Here is a 13,718-nt window from a genome sequence, read left to right as displayed (position 1 = left end):
GCTTTGGGGGCCCCAGGAGTAACTTTGCTCCGTTACCGTTCCCCTCCAAGGGCGGGGATTCATTAGCGCTGCCTCCATCATATTTCCCACATCGCCATCAATCAGGGTGAGCGGCTGGAGCGACGGCGCGATCCATCTTGCAGGTCTCGAAGTCATTACATTTCATTAGGAGGTGCGCAAGGTTTTTATTATTTAGCAGGTTAATTCTCCCCTCAGCCAGCTCCCTCTCAGAGGAGGATTTCACTGTGCACGGGAAGACTTCAAACGTGTAATGCAAAATAAATGGGTCCCTCCTAGGTGGGCGCCTGCCTCCATCCAAGACTGCCGCAGCGCCGGCTCCAGCGGGCGCAGGTGAGTCTGTGGGGACCCGAAGACACCTGCTGGAGGTGGGGCAGGGACCCCCCCGAGATACGTCCTGGCACCCATGGCGAAGCCACCGCCACCCATAGCCCCCTCGCCCCGGCGGGGCACAGCACCCCATGAGCGCTGCAGGAACATGCCAGGGGGAAATGATGCCATTTCTGGTCTGCAAATATCTTCCTATTAAAAGAATAATAATAATAATTTCCAAGGCAGGTGTGCATGAGGCTGATATTAAACTTAGCGGCCGCCTTTGCTGTTTGAGAGTGAGGAGAAGAGACAGGCAGTATAAATTGCATGGCTGCAAAAGGACTTAAAAAAACCCATCTCTCATTTTGATTGATATTAGCTTCACAAATTAAGCTTTAGATTTATCTAAAAATAAATTTGCTTCCGCGATCCACATTCTGGATGACAAGTGCTTTTCTCTTCCCTTTGTTGGGTTTGTCATCGCTGGCAGGGCGGCGCCGAGGGGGTGGGCAGGAGGGGGCCATGCGCACGCACCCCCAGCCCGTCGGCCCCCGGGGTGCCCCCCGCCTCCGCGGCCATGCCTGAAGGTGTAAAAGGGTGTAAAAGGGCCAAAGACAAGCCCTGCAGCCCCGAAAGTGGCAGAGGCGCCCTGTGCCGGGATGTCACCACTGTGGCCGCAGTGTCCCTGTCCCCACCAAGCCATCGTGGGGTCCAGTGTGATGGTGCAGGGCACTGGGGCACGGCCACATCCACTCCTCCTGCATCCCAACCACTTTAAACCCTGCTCACACATGGTCCCACAGCTTTGGGATGTTAGAATTTGCACAGGGCAGGGAAAAATTGGTTTATTTCCAATCATGCTGGAAAATCCCATCTCCAGTGCCGTAGCCAGGGGCAGCTGTGGCACAGCACCCATCTCCGGCACACCGAGCAGTCGAACTCTGTGCCAGGGCTCCCCCAGCCCGTGCCCCCAGCTCTGGTGGGACCCGACTGCCCGGCTGGGCGAAAGCAAAGTTTATCATTTTCAAATAACAGCCGGCGTGAAAGCGGGAGCCGCTCAGCTCCTCATTCGATTATGCAGCGTGAGCTGAGAGCTGAAACCTCAGCCTCTCCTAAGTAGTGATAATGAAACTTATTCATTCCCTCACCCTGGGGAAATACTTAAACCACAATATGAGAGATATATGTAAATCACGTTTAAATGGAGACAGCGCAGTTAAAGCTAACGGCGAGTAATCAAGTTCGAAGATGAAGTGTCCCCTTTTCTGCTATATCATTTGCTTACTGAGCTGGGCTGCCTCCAGGGCCCTGGCCAGTGTCTCTGCCACCATGTCACCGTGCCACCGGCACCCACCCAAATCGGTCCTTCAGACCTACACAGTGTCCAGCTGCAAAAGGAAACCATGTCGCTGCAGGTGGCTGCCAAGGGAGATGAGCAGAAAAGGAGCATCACGGTTAAAGAGGCGCGAAGGGATGGGATGGGATGGGATGGGATGGGATGGGATGGGATGGGATGGGATGGGATGGGATGGGAGCATCCCACCGAGCCAGTGCTGCCCATCCCTCTGCTCATCCCGCCGGCAGCTCATCCTGCTCCCACCGGGAAGCCCCCAGGCCCCAAACTTCAGCCCCATTCCCTTCCCGACAGCAGGGCACTGCGTGGGCTGCAGCGGGTCAACAGCCTCCTCCTGCAGATCCGTGTCCCCCAGACCGGTGCCCACCCGAGGACGGGGCAAGGGGTGCGGAGGGACGCCGCGGCGGGTGCTCGGCTCAGCGGCAGACCCTCGGTTTGCCCCCGGCCTGGCTGCCCCCAGCCCCACAGCCCGCCCCAGTGCCCCCACAGCCAGCCCGGCCCGGGCCCCCCGCCCGCCGGGGCCGGACCCGGCATTGCGCGGTGTGTGCTGCCCTCCAGCGGAACAGCGGCCCCGGCGGGATGCAGCCGCGCATCCCCGGCCCCGCGCCGCCGGCCCTGCACCGCAGCCGCGGACCGTAGCTCTGCACCGCAGCCATGCACCGCAGCCGTGCACCATCGCCGTGCACTGCAGCCCGTACCGCACCTGTACACTGGAGCCGTGCACTGCAGCCATGCACCATAGCCCTGCGCCACAGCAATGCACCATAGTCATTCACCACAGTCATGCACCATCACCATGCACCGCAGCCACGTACTGCAGCTGTACAGTGCAGCTGAACACCGCAGCCCTGTGCCATAGCCCTGCACCTTAGCCCTGCACCGCAGCCATGCACCATCGCCGTGCACTGCAGTCCATACTACACCTGTACGCTGGAGCCGTGCACTGCAGCCATGCACCATAGCCCTGCACCTTAGCCCTGTGCCACAGCAATGCACCATAGTCATACACCATAGTCATGCACCATCGCCATGCACCGCAGCCACGTACTGCACCTGTACAGTGCAGCTGTACACCGCAGCTCTGCACCATAGCCCTGCACCGCAGCCATGCACCTTAACCCTGCACCACAGCCACGTACTGCACCTGTACACTGCAGCCCTGCACCATAGCCCTGCACCGCAGCCATGTACCATAGCCATGTACTTCATCTGTATGCTGCAGCCATGCACCACAGCCACGCGCCATAGTCGTGCACCATCACCATGCACCGCAGCCACATACTGCACCTGTACGCTGCAGCCATACACCACAGCCATGCACTGCAGCCACACACCACAGCTGTGCACCATAGTCATGCACCATCACTATGCACCGCAGCCACATACTGTACCTGTACACTGCAGCCGTACACCACAGCCATGCACCGCAGCCATACACTGTATCCATGTACCACAACCGTGCAATGGCAGCCGCGCACTGCTGGCCATGCACCACTGGCCATGCACCACCGGCTGAGCACGGGGCTGCCAGGGCCAGGCTCCCTCATCTGTCATGCAGAGCAGCCAAGGCCGGGAGGGCAATGCGAGGTGCTGCAGCCAGCCACGACCCCCACCCGCTGCTGGGTGCAGCCCTGCCCGTCTCAGCAGGCACAGGGCGTTCTGCCCCATGTCCTGTGACCTGTACCATCATGGTGCCCTGCCAGGCCGACAACAGGCTCCCGGCAGCACAGGGCACCACGGGAGGGGCTGTCTGCAGAGGAGTGTGAGCTCAGTGTGTTGGGTGGCCACGCGCTGCCTGACGGCACGGTGTGGCACGGCATGGCACAGCACAGGGAGCAGCAGGCTCCTGCCTCCCTCCTGGAGACCTGCAATGCTCTCCCAGCCAGAATCAGTCAATGCCAGGAGGAGGAGGTGGTGGCAGGTCAGTCTCTATTACTAAATAAATAATTGTATAAATCTTGTGCAAAAACATGTAGCAAAAACCATTGGCCTTGGTGGGCAGAGGGGGCCGTGCTCCCCGCACCCTGCCCGCGGGAGAGGTTCCTGGCATGGCACGGCCGACAGCCCCAGCTCGACAAAGCGAAGCGGTAGTGCTGGAGCTCATCTGTGTGAGCTGGAGACCCCCAGCACCGCTGGGGCAGGGCCAGGACGCCCGTCCGGGCTGGACACCTGCTGGGACAGTGGCTGCCGGAGGGATGGGGGCTGCACGAATCCCTGAGGAGCAGACAAGCACCATCCATCCCAGTCCATAATTCTGCTGGCGGTGCCAGGCACCCGGGCAGAGTCCGTTGGCTCCCAGCACCGCCATGCTAGAGCGGGGAGCTTGAGGCCTGGCCGTGCCGCCGCTCCCGTGCCTCCGCTGTCCCCACGGTCCCCAGCGGCACCACCACCTCATCCGGCTGGCAGCTCTTGTTGAGCTCCACCACACGCGGCACCACTGTCGACCAGCGATCTGCAGAGACAGCGGGAGTCTGTCAGAACTGGGAGCCTGTGGCTGCTCCCCCCTTGCCAGACAGCCCCATGCCACCTGGCCTCCAAAGCAAGCCTGCTCCTGGGGCTCATCAGAGGCTGCAAGCCACATCCCAAGGGAAGTTCCCAGCCCACAGCACCATGCTCACCTCCCCACAGCCCCCAAGGGATGCTCCCAGCCCACGGCACCATGCTCACCTCTCCGCAGCCGGCCCATGGTGTGGGAGAAGCCGTAGTACTGGTACGTGTCATTCTTGCCTGGATCCTCGCTGATGATGCCCAGATTCTGGTTCCAGTGGGACCAGTTCACCTCGTCCACCCTGCAGGGAAGGTCAGACCCGGAGGGGCTGCACAGAGCGGCTGGGAGCCAGGGCGGCAGCTCCTGCATCCCTGTGCCATCCCACCACCAGCAATGCCACCTGGCTCCAGATTAGTACAAACTACCCAGCAAGCGAATGCACAGCACCGGCACCCCGAAATGCTGCTCACTGCAGTGGGAGAGGTTTGGCTGCTCCCAGTCCCCAGCTCTCCAGGGCTCCCAAGGGCCCCTGCCTTTACCTGAAGCACCAGCGGCGGTCGGGCGTCCCATCGGTGCCCTTCCCCACAGTGACCATCTCCCCTGAGCGGAAGGCTCTCCGCAGGAACACAGGGAAGGAGCGCTCGATGTCCAGGATGGTGGTGGCCCACTGCCGGGGACACCAGGGACCCCTCAGCCACTTGGGGACAGAGGCATGGGAGTCCCTTGCCCAGGTGGTGCTGCTTTGATGGAGCCTGGGGTGCTGCAGTGCAGCTCCCAGGGTGGTACCTGCAGCTTCCAGATGTGCTTGCTCTCCTTGGAGACTTGGCCCACGGTCTCACCCATGAGAGCGATGAGCATGTTGAGAAGAAGCACAAAGGTGAGGATGATGTAGGTGACGAGGAGGATGATGAAGACGCCGGGGTACTTGGCGCTCTCGAGCATCTCCAAGTCACCCATGCCGATGGTGAGCTTGAAGAGGTCGAGCAGGAAGGTGCTGAAGGTCTGGCTGTCCCGGCAGGAGGGGTAGGTGGGCACCGTGCAGTTGGACTGCTCCTCGCTGCAGGACTCACTGCTGGGACACGGGTTGAGGAGGGACACCAGAGCTGGAGGAGAAAGCACAGGGACGGCGAGTCCATAGGGGCGGCAGCAAGGATGGGGCCTGTGACGGGCCACCACGCAGCTCTGAGCCGGCTGAGCCCCTCTCCCTCTCCGCTGCAGGAGGAGGCAAAGGCTGAGCCTGCAGGTGGGTAGGACAGAGCAGGGGGTTCACAGCCCCCTGCCCGGCCATGCCATACTGTGCCACAGGGCTCATCCTTCCCCTGAGCCCCAGCTCGCCAGCCAGGTGCCTACCTGACGCATAGCCGATCATGAAGAGCAAGTAGACCAGGAGGAAGCGGAAAAGGTCTTTGAAGAGGATCTGCAAGTGATGGAGGGGGGGGTGAGATGTGCTGGACTGCAGCGCCCGGCCATGTGCCGAGGCACCATCTCCAAGCCATGCTGCAGGGATGGCAGGGCTGAGAACAGGGCATTGGTAAGCCACAAGAAAGCACGGAGGACCCTCCTTTTGGGCCGCACATCCACAGGAGGACCAGCCCTGCTGGGGAAGGAGAAGACCCCCGACCCCACCGGACCTTCTGGATCATGATGCTGTAGGTCCCCGTCAGCTTGAGCCCCCGGGTGAAGTACAGCGCATTCATCCAGCCCAGGACCAGTGCGAAGACCATGACGGCCAGGTACGCCTCGATGCCGCCCAGGTACAGCCCCGCCGTGATGATCACCAGGACCGAGTAGACGAAGCTGGAGGAGAACCAGGGTCAGACCCTGCACCAACAACCACCGCCAGCTGCTGCCCCTTGCAAGCCCGGGGGTGCTGGGGCTCACTGAGGCCCCGGGGATTCCTCACGTACTAGAGGAGCTGGAAGGAGCCGTCTATGAAGAAGGAGTTCATGCCTGGGCACTTCTTCATGAACACATCTTTGATCTGGGGGAGAGAGGGGGAGGTTGGGGGGAGCTGGGGGGAGCATGCCCCTGTGCAGCAGGGTCCCGGGGTCCGGGGGGCACTGCGGCAGGGGCTGATGCCTCAGGACATGAGGCTGTCGCCCTCGAGTCGCTCCTTGCATGGAGATCATGAGGGCTCGGCTGTCCCATGGGAGGACCCCCCGCCTCGCCGCACTGACATTTGTGAAGAAGAAGAGGATGCCAGTGAGAAGGGTGATGATCTCCCCGGCCAGGCGCAGGTAGTCGACGGTGGTGGTGTACGGGTAGGGGGGCTGCAGGGAAAGGACAGAAAGGACAGAGCTGAGCTGCTCCACCATCCCAGGGCAGGCAGGGCTGCTTGGGGCAGAGACCCAGCAAACCCCCCTGCCAGGAGGTGCTGGCCCATGGGGCTGTGCCACAGTGCTGTGGGACTCACGGGGCCTTCCATGGGGCGGTAATAGGCGACGAGGGTGAAGATGACCATGGCGCAGAGGTAGGAAACCACGCTGATGTAGAAGGAGACGGCCCCAAACTTGCGCCACTTGTCACGCAGCAGCTCATTGATGGGCTCCACAGCCAACATCTCGTGGCGGTTCTGGTGGAATATGGGTGCCGTCAGTGGGGACCTGGCCCTCTGGCCCCCTCTGGTCCCCCCCCAGCCCATGCTCACCTCAATCTTGCTGTTGTAGACGAGGATCTCCAGCACAGACACCTCCTCCCCGCAGGTGTCCAGCGAGGAGAGGTCGTAGAGGGAGGAGTAGACGGGGCCGTACGCCCAGTCCTTGAACTTCCGCGAGAGGTGCCGGGCGTCCTCATCCGTGATCTCCCGCCGGATGATGTGCTGGAAGATCTGCCAGAGGGAGGACCGCTCACCCACGGGCAGACCCACACCCGGCCCGCGCCTGCTCAGGGCAACCCGCTCTCCTCCCACCCCACCCCAGGCACATCCCCTCCCACCGCTGAGCACCCCAGCCCACCCCCTGCACCCCAGGGGGGCCCAGGGTGCTGCCGGGGTGCAGGGTCGCCATCGCAGCGGGCAGCCCCCCAGGATGCTGCAGCTTCTGGATTTTTAACGAACCCTCTGCCCGCACCACTGGAGGATGAGGGCAAGTAAGGGGAAAAGACGGGACGTGCCGAGGGCCTGGGGTTAATTAGGGAAGGGACAGAATGCAATGGAGGGTTAATTAGCCAGGTTAATAGGCTGCACATGCAGATTTCCAACAGCAACTGCAGAGAGAAGCTGCGATGCTCGCTGCTGGCAGGGACATGCACCAAGTGTGACAGGGCTCAGCTGAGAGCTGACAGGGGCTCAGCCCTTGCAGCCAGGGATGGCAGGGCAGATGGCTCCTGGTGAGTCACTGTACCCCAATCTTGCCAGTCTTGGCAGCCATCATGAGGGGGGAGAGGCCATCGTTGTTGAGCAGCGCCTCCAGGTTGGTGTCGGGGAAGAGCTTGGCGCACTTGACGAGGAGCAGGTCGTACATTTTGGTGACAAACTTGGTGTTCTCGCGGGTATTGTCGGCGATGGCGACCAGGGCGTGCAGCACGGTGTTGCCGCGAGAATCCTGGCGCCGCAGATCTGCCTGCTTGTGCCCGTTCTCCGTCAGGTAGTGCACGATGTGGGGCTGGTTGGTGCAGGCAGCCAGCGAGAGGGGCAGCTCACCTGCAGGGACAGCACGCCGTCAGAGTGCCCGTCGCCCTCGCCCTGCCGCAGGGGCATTCCCAGGGCACAGCGAGTCCCCCCGGGCGACCCACCGGCTCCCTCCGTGCTCACCGAAGTAGAAGTAGCCGCCCTCATCCTTGGGCTGGAAGAAGCGGCCACGGGCCTGAGCGTGCACATCTGCTCCTTTCTCCACCAGCAGCTCCACGTAGTGCTTGCAGCGGCGCTCAATGGCAATGTGCAGGGCTGTCTGACCTGCGCCACCGGCGCCTGTCAGCCCCTGCCTCACCCCGCGACTTCCCCTGGGTCCCCATCCTCCCCAGGGTCCCTGCTGCTCCAGTCCCCAAACCTCCCCAGGGTCCCCCACGCCCGGGCAGGGCCAGCAGCGGCCCCACGCCTCCCTACCTCGGTAGTAGACATCCCTGAAGGGCGAGTTGATGAACTCCCGCATGTTGCCTGTCTTCTCAGCGATGTCGAGGAGGAGGGGGATGGTGTCGTTCCTGCCCCCGCTCAGGTTGAGCAGCGCCTTGGGCAGGCAGGTCTTCCCCGTGGAGGGCTCTGGGAGCAGAGGGTGCTGAGGGGGGGCCAGGGTGAGCCCCCCAGGCTCTGAGGGTGCCCAGCCCTGCACCCCTGCACTCCCTGGTCAAATCCCCAGCTCCTCCCAGGTACCGGGTGCCGCATGTCACAGCCCCCCGTGCTGGGACTGTGCATCATCATCCCCGTGGGGACACGGGGACCACCGTTGGCATGGCACAGCCCCGGCACCACGGGGTCCCAGGGCAGGGCCAGCCCCAGGTGCTCACCTCGAAACTCCTCATCTGTCAGGCGCTTCTTGTGGGTGAGGAGGAAGGAGAGGAGCCCGTCCAGGCCCGCGGGGGACCCCCGGGAGACGATGTCAAAGAGGATGGGTCTGTTGAAGACCTTGAGGACAGGGGGTGGGTTGGGAGCCGGTCCCTTCGCACCTGGTGCCTGCTTCCTGCGGGACAAGCGCTAGCGCTGGAAACCGGAGCTGCTGCCTCTGTTTCCCACCCGTGCAATGAGCTTGAGGTTGCTCAGCCGCTGGGGAAAGCATGGGCACCTTGCGGCACCCCCGTGGCTGGGGTCACCCACGGGGCCAGGGCAGCCTCCCCACCCACAGCAGCCCAGTGCTCCCAGCATCCCACCTCCCAGTATTGCCCACGGGGGCCGGTGGGCACCTTGCCAGCTCCTGGCCAGGTGCTGCAGCATTTTGGGCCCCCAGCTGGGACGGGCTGTGGCTTCAGCCACACTCCAGTGCCACAGGTGAAGCCAGACCGGTCAGAGCAGTTGGCGGCAGCGGAACGGACTGGGGACAACCAGCCAGCTCCGGGCACCGGGAACAGGGGGAGGAGGAACAGTGGCTGCCCCAGCCAGGGAACACCGGGGCTGGGGGCACGTGGGGCATCCGTGCCCACTCAGGGGACTGAGCTCCCGCCAGGGCATGGGGACACCCCATGGCCCCAAGCCAGGCTGCACCCTTGGGGTGGGGACAGTGGCTGGGGGCCACGGCAGCCCCCCCAAGTGCCCGGCACAGACGGGCATTGTACGCCGGGCCTTGGGCTGCCCCCCCCCCCGGCTCCGGTTTCCTGGCGCAGGGAGGGTGGAGGCCCTCCTGAAAAGGCCTTTCATGCCGGGGAGCCAGACGTCCGCACCGGCCAGGGGAGCGGCTGGGCGCACAGAGACTCTTTCATGGCGCCGGCAAGGGGGAAGGGGAGCCACAATCCTGGACCCACGGCACCATGGGGCTGCAGACCCGCACCACAGCACGGCACGGCATGGCACAGCCCAGCACTGCCACTGGGACTGGCTGGGAGCTGCCCCCCGTGTGCATGGCACCCTCTGCCCAAAGCACCCCAAAGTGCCACTCAGAGAGCCATGGCGGGGTCTGTCCCCGTCCCCAGCTGCCTGGCACCCCCATACCCACGGTGTTGCACCCAGCGCGCCCAGGGTGTCCCCCACCCCATCACTCCCTGCTGGCACCGGTGTGCACAGGCATCCCTGTACTCACTCCGCGACCCTCCTACGCCAGCGCTTGTTCTCGCTGGGGTGGTGGCGGTAGGTGCCATAGTCGAAGAGGGAGTCCATCGGGGCTTTCTTAGGCGCGGGGACCACAGCCGACTCATAGATGGTGGCCTCCAGCAGCTCCATGGGCTTTGGGGCACCTTTCCGGAAGGCCCCTTGGAATTTCATGCGAAGGTTTTGCTTTCCATCCCCAGCACCGGGGGGACTGCGGGCTGCCTCAGCGGGGGACGGGGTGTCCTCGCTCTCGAACAGGTTGGCCAGCGAGGAGAGAGGGAAGGAGTCATTCTGGAGGGACCCGTCATCCCCTGGGCCCTCGCCGGCATCGCCGCCAATGGCGTGGGGGGGGTCTTCGGCGTCTGCCATGCTCCCTGGCCGGAGGGATGGGTGCGAGCAGCCTGCCTGGGTAGCTGCGAGCCCCAGCAACTTCCACAAGAGCAAGAGACCTGGCAGAGGAAAACCCAGCGTCATCCCCAAATAACCCCTGTCCCTCCCCATCCTCTCCCATGGGGCACCGTGCCCCTGCACAGGAGCAGGTCCCACACCGGCCCCAGCAGCAGTTGGGGTCAGCAGGACCCCCCACAGCCCAGGGTCTCCCGGCCGGTCCTGCCTGCCCCCACTCTCCTCAACACCCACCTACCTGGCTGTGGGGACCCCTCACATCTGCAGAGGCCCCACCGGCTGCGGCGCTGCCAGCTTCAAAGCTCAGCTGTAATAGGCAAGGGCGAGCCCAGCCCCGCTGCCTCTCCCCGCTGCGGTCGGCTTGGGTGCAGCCCAGGACAGGGCACAGAGCAGACCCTGTGTGCTCTGATCTGCCTCCCAAGGAAAGAAAACATTCCTGGGATACACCCCGTGCTCAGGGAAGTGCCTGGAGGCAGCGGGAAGCTGCCTCCGCAGCAGGGTTGGGAGCGGGACAGGGCTGGTCCCCAATGCCCCACCGCTCCTGCAGCCCTGGGGTCTCAGTGGGACCTGGCTCTGGGCACATATAGCGCTGGCATGGCCACACTGGGCACCAGGACGGGTACGGACGCGGCACAGGGGGGCTGCAGCCCACGGGAGGGCAGGAGCAGCGGTTAGGACAAGAAATTACGGGTTTAGGTTGCCCAGAGGGAGATGGGATTGCAGGAGAGCCACGCTACCAGTGTGGAGAGCAAAGCACTGCACCACGCCACGGGCACCGCCGTGCCCTGCCCTCCAGGTCCCTCTGGGCTGGCAGCGCTGGCAGGGGCACGGGCAGGCAGGTGAGTGACCCTGGGTTGTCCCCCAGCCCCGCTTTCCATGAAAGCACACCCATGAAAAACATCAGTGTTAAGACTCAGCCCAGCTCCTGCCTCTGGGGAGCTCAGCCCTCCCTGCGGGTCCCAGGACAGAAAAAGCAGCTGGGAAACATATCATTTTCTGCCGGGCTGCAGCTTTGTACAACAAGCCATAATGGCAGGCTGGGCCCTCTCGGGGCGGGCAGGGATCTCTGCTGGATAACGTGCTTCTAATTAGGCAGCGTGAACCACAGCTGCCCATGGTAGCCCCATGGTGGAGGCCCACGATGCTCCCGTGTACCCAGGGAATGAGGGCTGCAAACAGCCCACAAGTCCTGCAGCAGCAGGAGGACCTCAGGCAGCGGTCCCCTCCTCCCCGCCACCCGGGGGGACACCCAGCAGGGATGGTGCAGCCCCGGGTAGCACCCAGTGGGGATGATGCAGCCCTGGGAGACATGGGGCAGCGGCAGAGCCGACACAATTTCTCCTCCTTGCTGACTTTCGTGCCGTCACCCTCTCTGCAAGAAATTCCACAAGCACCTGCCAAAGCCCACAGGTCCCACACCCTGACCCCAGGCAAACACGGGCCCTCTCACAGCCGATTTGTCCTTGGACAATAAAGAATAGAGGATTGCCAAGCACGCCGACCTCGTGGGTTTTGCATGGGGACAGAGAGCCTGACCCCTCTGAGCTGTTTTGGGAATCCCAGCCCCGGACAAGCACAGCTTTAGGGAAAAGCCCAAACATGGCACGGGCTGTCCCATGAGGCTGGAGCCCACGGCAGAGCCAGGGAGCCACCGGCAAAGTACATGGTTTCCATAGGAAACAGCTGAGGACATCGGCCGGGGGACTCAGCCAGGCAGCAGGGAGCCCTGGGGGTGTTCGTGGGGCTGCAGCCTGGGGAGACGCAGGGCAGAAGCAAGGGGACAAGGGGAAAGGGCAGGTGGGGCTGGGACCCCGGCGCTGCCGCCAGCGACCGGGGCGGGAAGCTCGCGTCAGGACCGGCAGGCTCAGCCTGGGCGCTCCCAGGGGCACAGCCGCTGCCAGGAAAGGTGCTGTCAATGGGGTTTTATTTGGCTTGTTAGTTATTTGGGCTTTTATTTTTCAGACTTCCTCATCCCATGGAATAAATGAGTCAAGGCACAGCTCACCACACGCCGAGGCTTGCCGGCACGGCCCTGGCTCTTGCATCCAACACAAACCTTCCCACTCACTCCCCCACGTGCGCTCCCACCTCTCCCCAGCTTTCCACCAAGTTACCTCCCAGCCAGACCAGTATCCCAGTTAGTCCCCCACTCCAGCCCACCACAGGGGCACAGACATTGGCAGTGACACCGGGATGTGCAGGGACATGCCCTGGGCAGGTGGCAGGGAGGACACCCCATTAGCGGGTGGTGCAGACTTTGCCACATTAAAGCGTTCCTCAAACTAAAGCACGAAGGGCTCCAGGTAGGAGTGAATCACTGAAACCACATCGTGTTCACGTTCAGCCCCGGTGGAAACGCTCATCTGGAGTGAACCAGCCAGCTTCCAAAATAAACCGCACCTCTGGGACCGCGCTCACCTGGGCGAGAGCCATGAACTTGGTGTAGTCCAACGGATGAACTTCAAAGCCATTGGGAGCCCCTTCCCAAAGCTCCCCATAGCAACGCGCCTGGGAACGCACCTGGCACCTCGCCCTTGGAGCAGTGAGCCCCCAAACTGTCCAGCCAGGTCGGGACCCCACGGTGCCGGGGGAGCCCACGGGGCTGGGCCCTGCCTTGCCCAGCTCAGCCTGCAGCCCTGTCCTCACCCCGGGGCTCCGTCCTGCCCCAGTCCCCGTGTCCTGCCCCAGGGGTCCATCCCATCCTGGTCCCCATGTCCTACCCTGGGGCTCCATCCTGTCCCAGTGCCTGTATCCTGCCCCAGGGGCTCCATCCTGCCCCGGTCCCCATGTCCTACCCTGAGACTCCATCCCGACGCGGTCCCCATGTCCTGCCCTGGGGCTCCATCCTGACCCGGTCCCCATGTCCTACCTCGAGGCTCCATCCCGACCCGCTCCCCGCATCCCGGCCCGGTCCCCCCCACGGTCGTTCCGCCCCCCGTTTTTGCGGGACCCCCGGCGCCCCGCTCCCGGCCCGTACCGCGGCACGTCCCGCGAAGGTTCCCGCAGGCTCCGGCGCCGCCGAGTCGCCGCGGGGCCCGTCCCGGAGAGCGGCCCCTCCCCGCCCCGGCTCCGGGGGCGGGCGGCACCGGGACCCGCCCGCGGGAGCGGCCCCCGCCCGCCCCCTCCGCTCCTGCCGGCACCCGGGCACCGGCCTGGAGCACCCTCCACCGAAACAGCCCCCCCCTCCAGGAACAGCTCCCCGCAACACCCTCCAAAAACAAGCCCCAAAATACCCTCCCCAAAACAGCCACCCAGGAACAAACCCCCGAAACACCCTCCCCAAAACAGCCCAGAAACAACCTCCCTGAAACAGCCCCCTACCAGCAACAGCCCTGAAACAGCCTCCCCAAAACAAGCCCCCCAGAACAACCTCCCTGAAACAGCCCCCACAAGGAACAGCCCCAAAAACTATCCCGAAAGCAGGCCCCCCTCGAAAAGCCCCCCAAAGCTCCCTCCCCAAAACAGCCCCC

General features: G+C 63.6%; 1 protein-coding gene across 1 annotated transcript; it reads right to left on the bottom strand.

The window, feature by feature from the left end:
* Positions 1-3,993: 3,993 nt before the first annotated feature.
* Positions 3,994-13,264, bottom strand: TRPV4 (transient receptor potential cation channel subfamily V member 4). Its single transcript, XM_009472316.2, has 16 exons — positions 13,226-13,264; positions 9,836-10,292; positions 8,613-8,785; positions 8,215-8,367; positions 7,924-8,064; positions 7,514-7,812; positions 6,820-6,999; positions 6,586-6,744; positions 6,350-6,442; positions 6,080-6,153; positions 5,804-5,969; positions 5,523-5,589; positions 4,959-5,275; positions 4,712-4,839; positions 4,352-4,473; positions 3,994-4,136 (listed from the first exon to the last, which is right to left on the bottom strand). The coding sequence occupies exons 2-16, from the start codon at positions 10,210-10,212 to the stop codon at positions 3,994-3,996; spliced, it is 2,592 nt and encodes an 863-aa protein (XP_009470591.1). The 5' UTR covers positions 10,213-10,292; positions 13,226-13,264.
* Between the last annotated feature and the right edge of the window lie 454 nt (positions 13,265-13,718).

Source organism: Nipponia nippon, unplaced genomic scaffold (assembly GCF_047370975.1).
Source record: "Nipponia nippon isolate SJK-2023a ecotype South Korea unplaced genomic scaffold, ASM4737097v1 scaffold_18, whole genome shotgun sequence".
Lineage (NCBI taxonomy): Eukaryota > Metazoa > Chordata > Aves > Pelecaniformes > Threskiornithidae > Nipponia > Nipponia nippon.
Note: the sequence above shows the minus strand (reverse complement) of the source record. Positions and strands in the feature narration are given on the sequence as shown.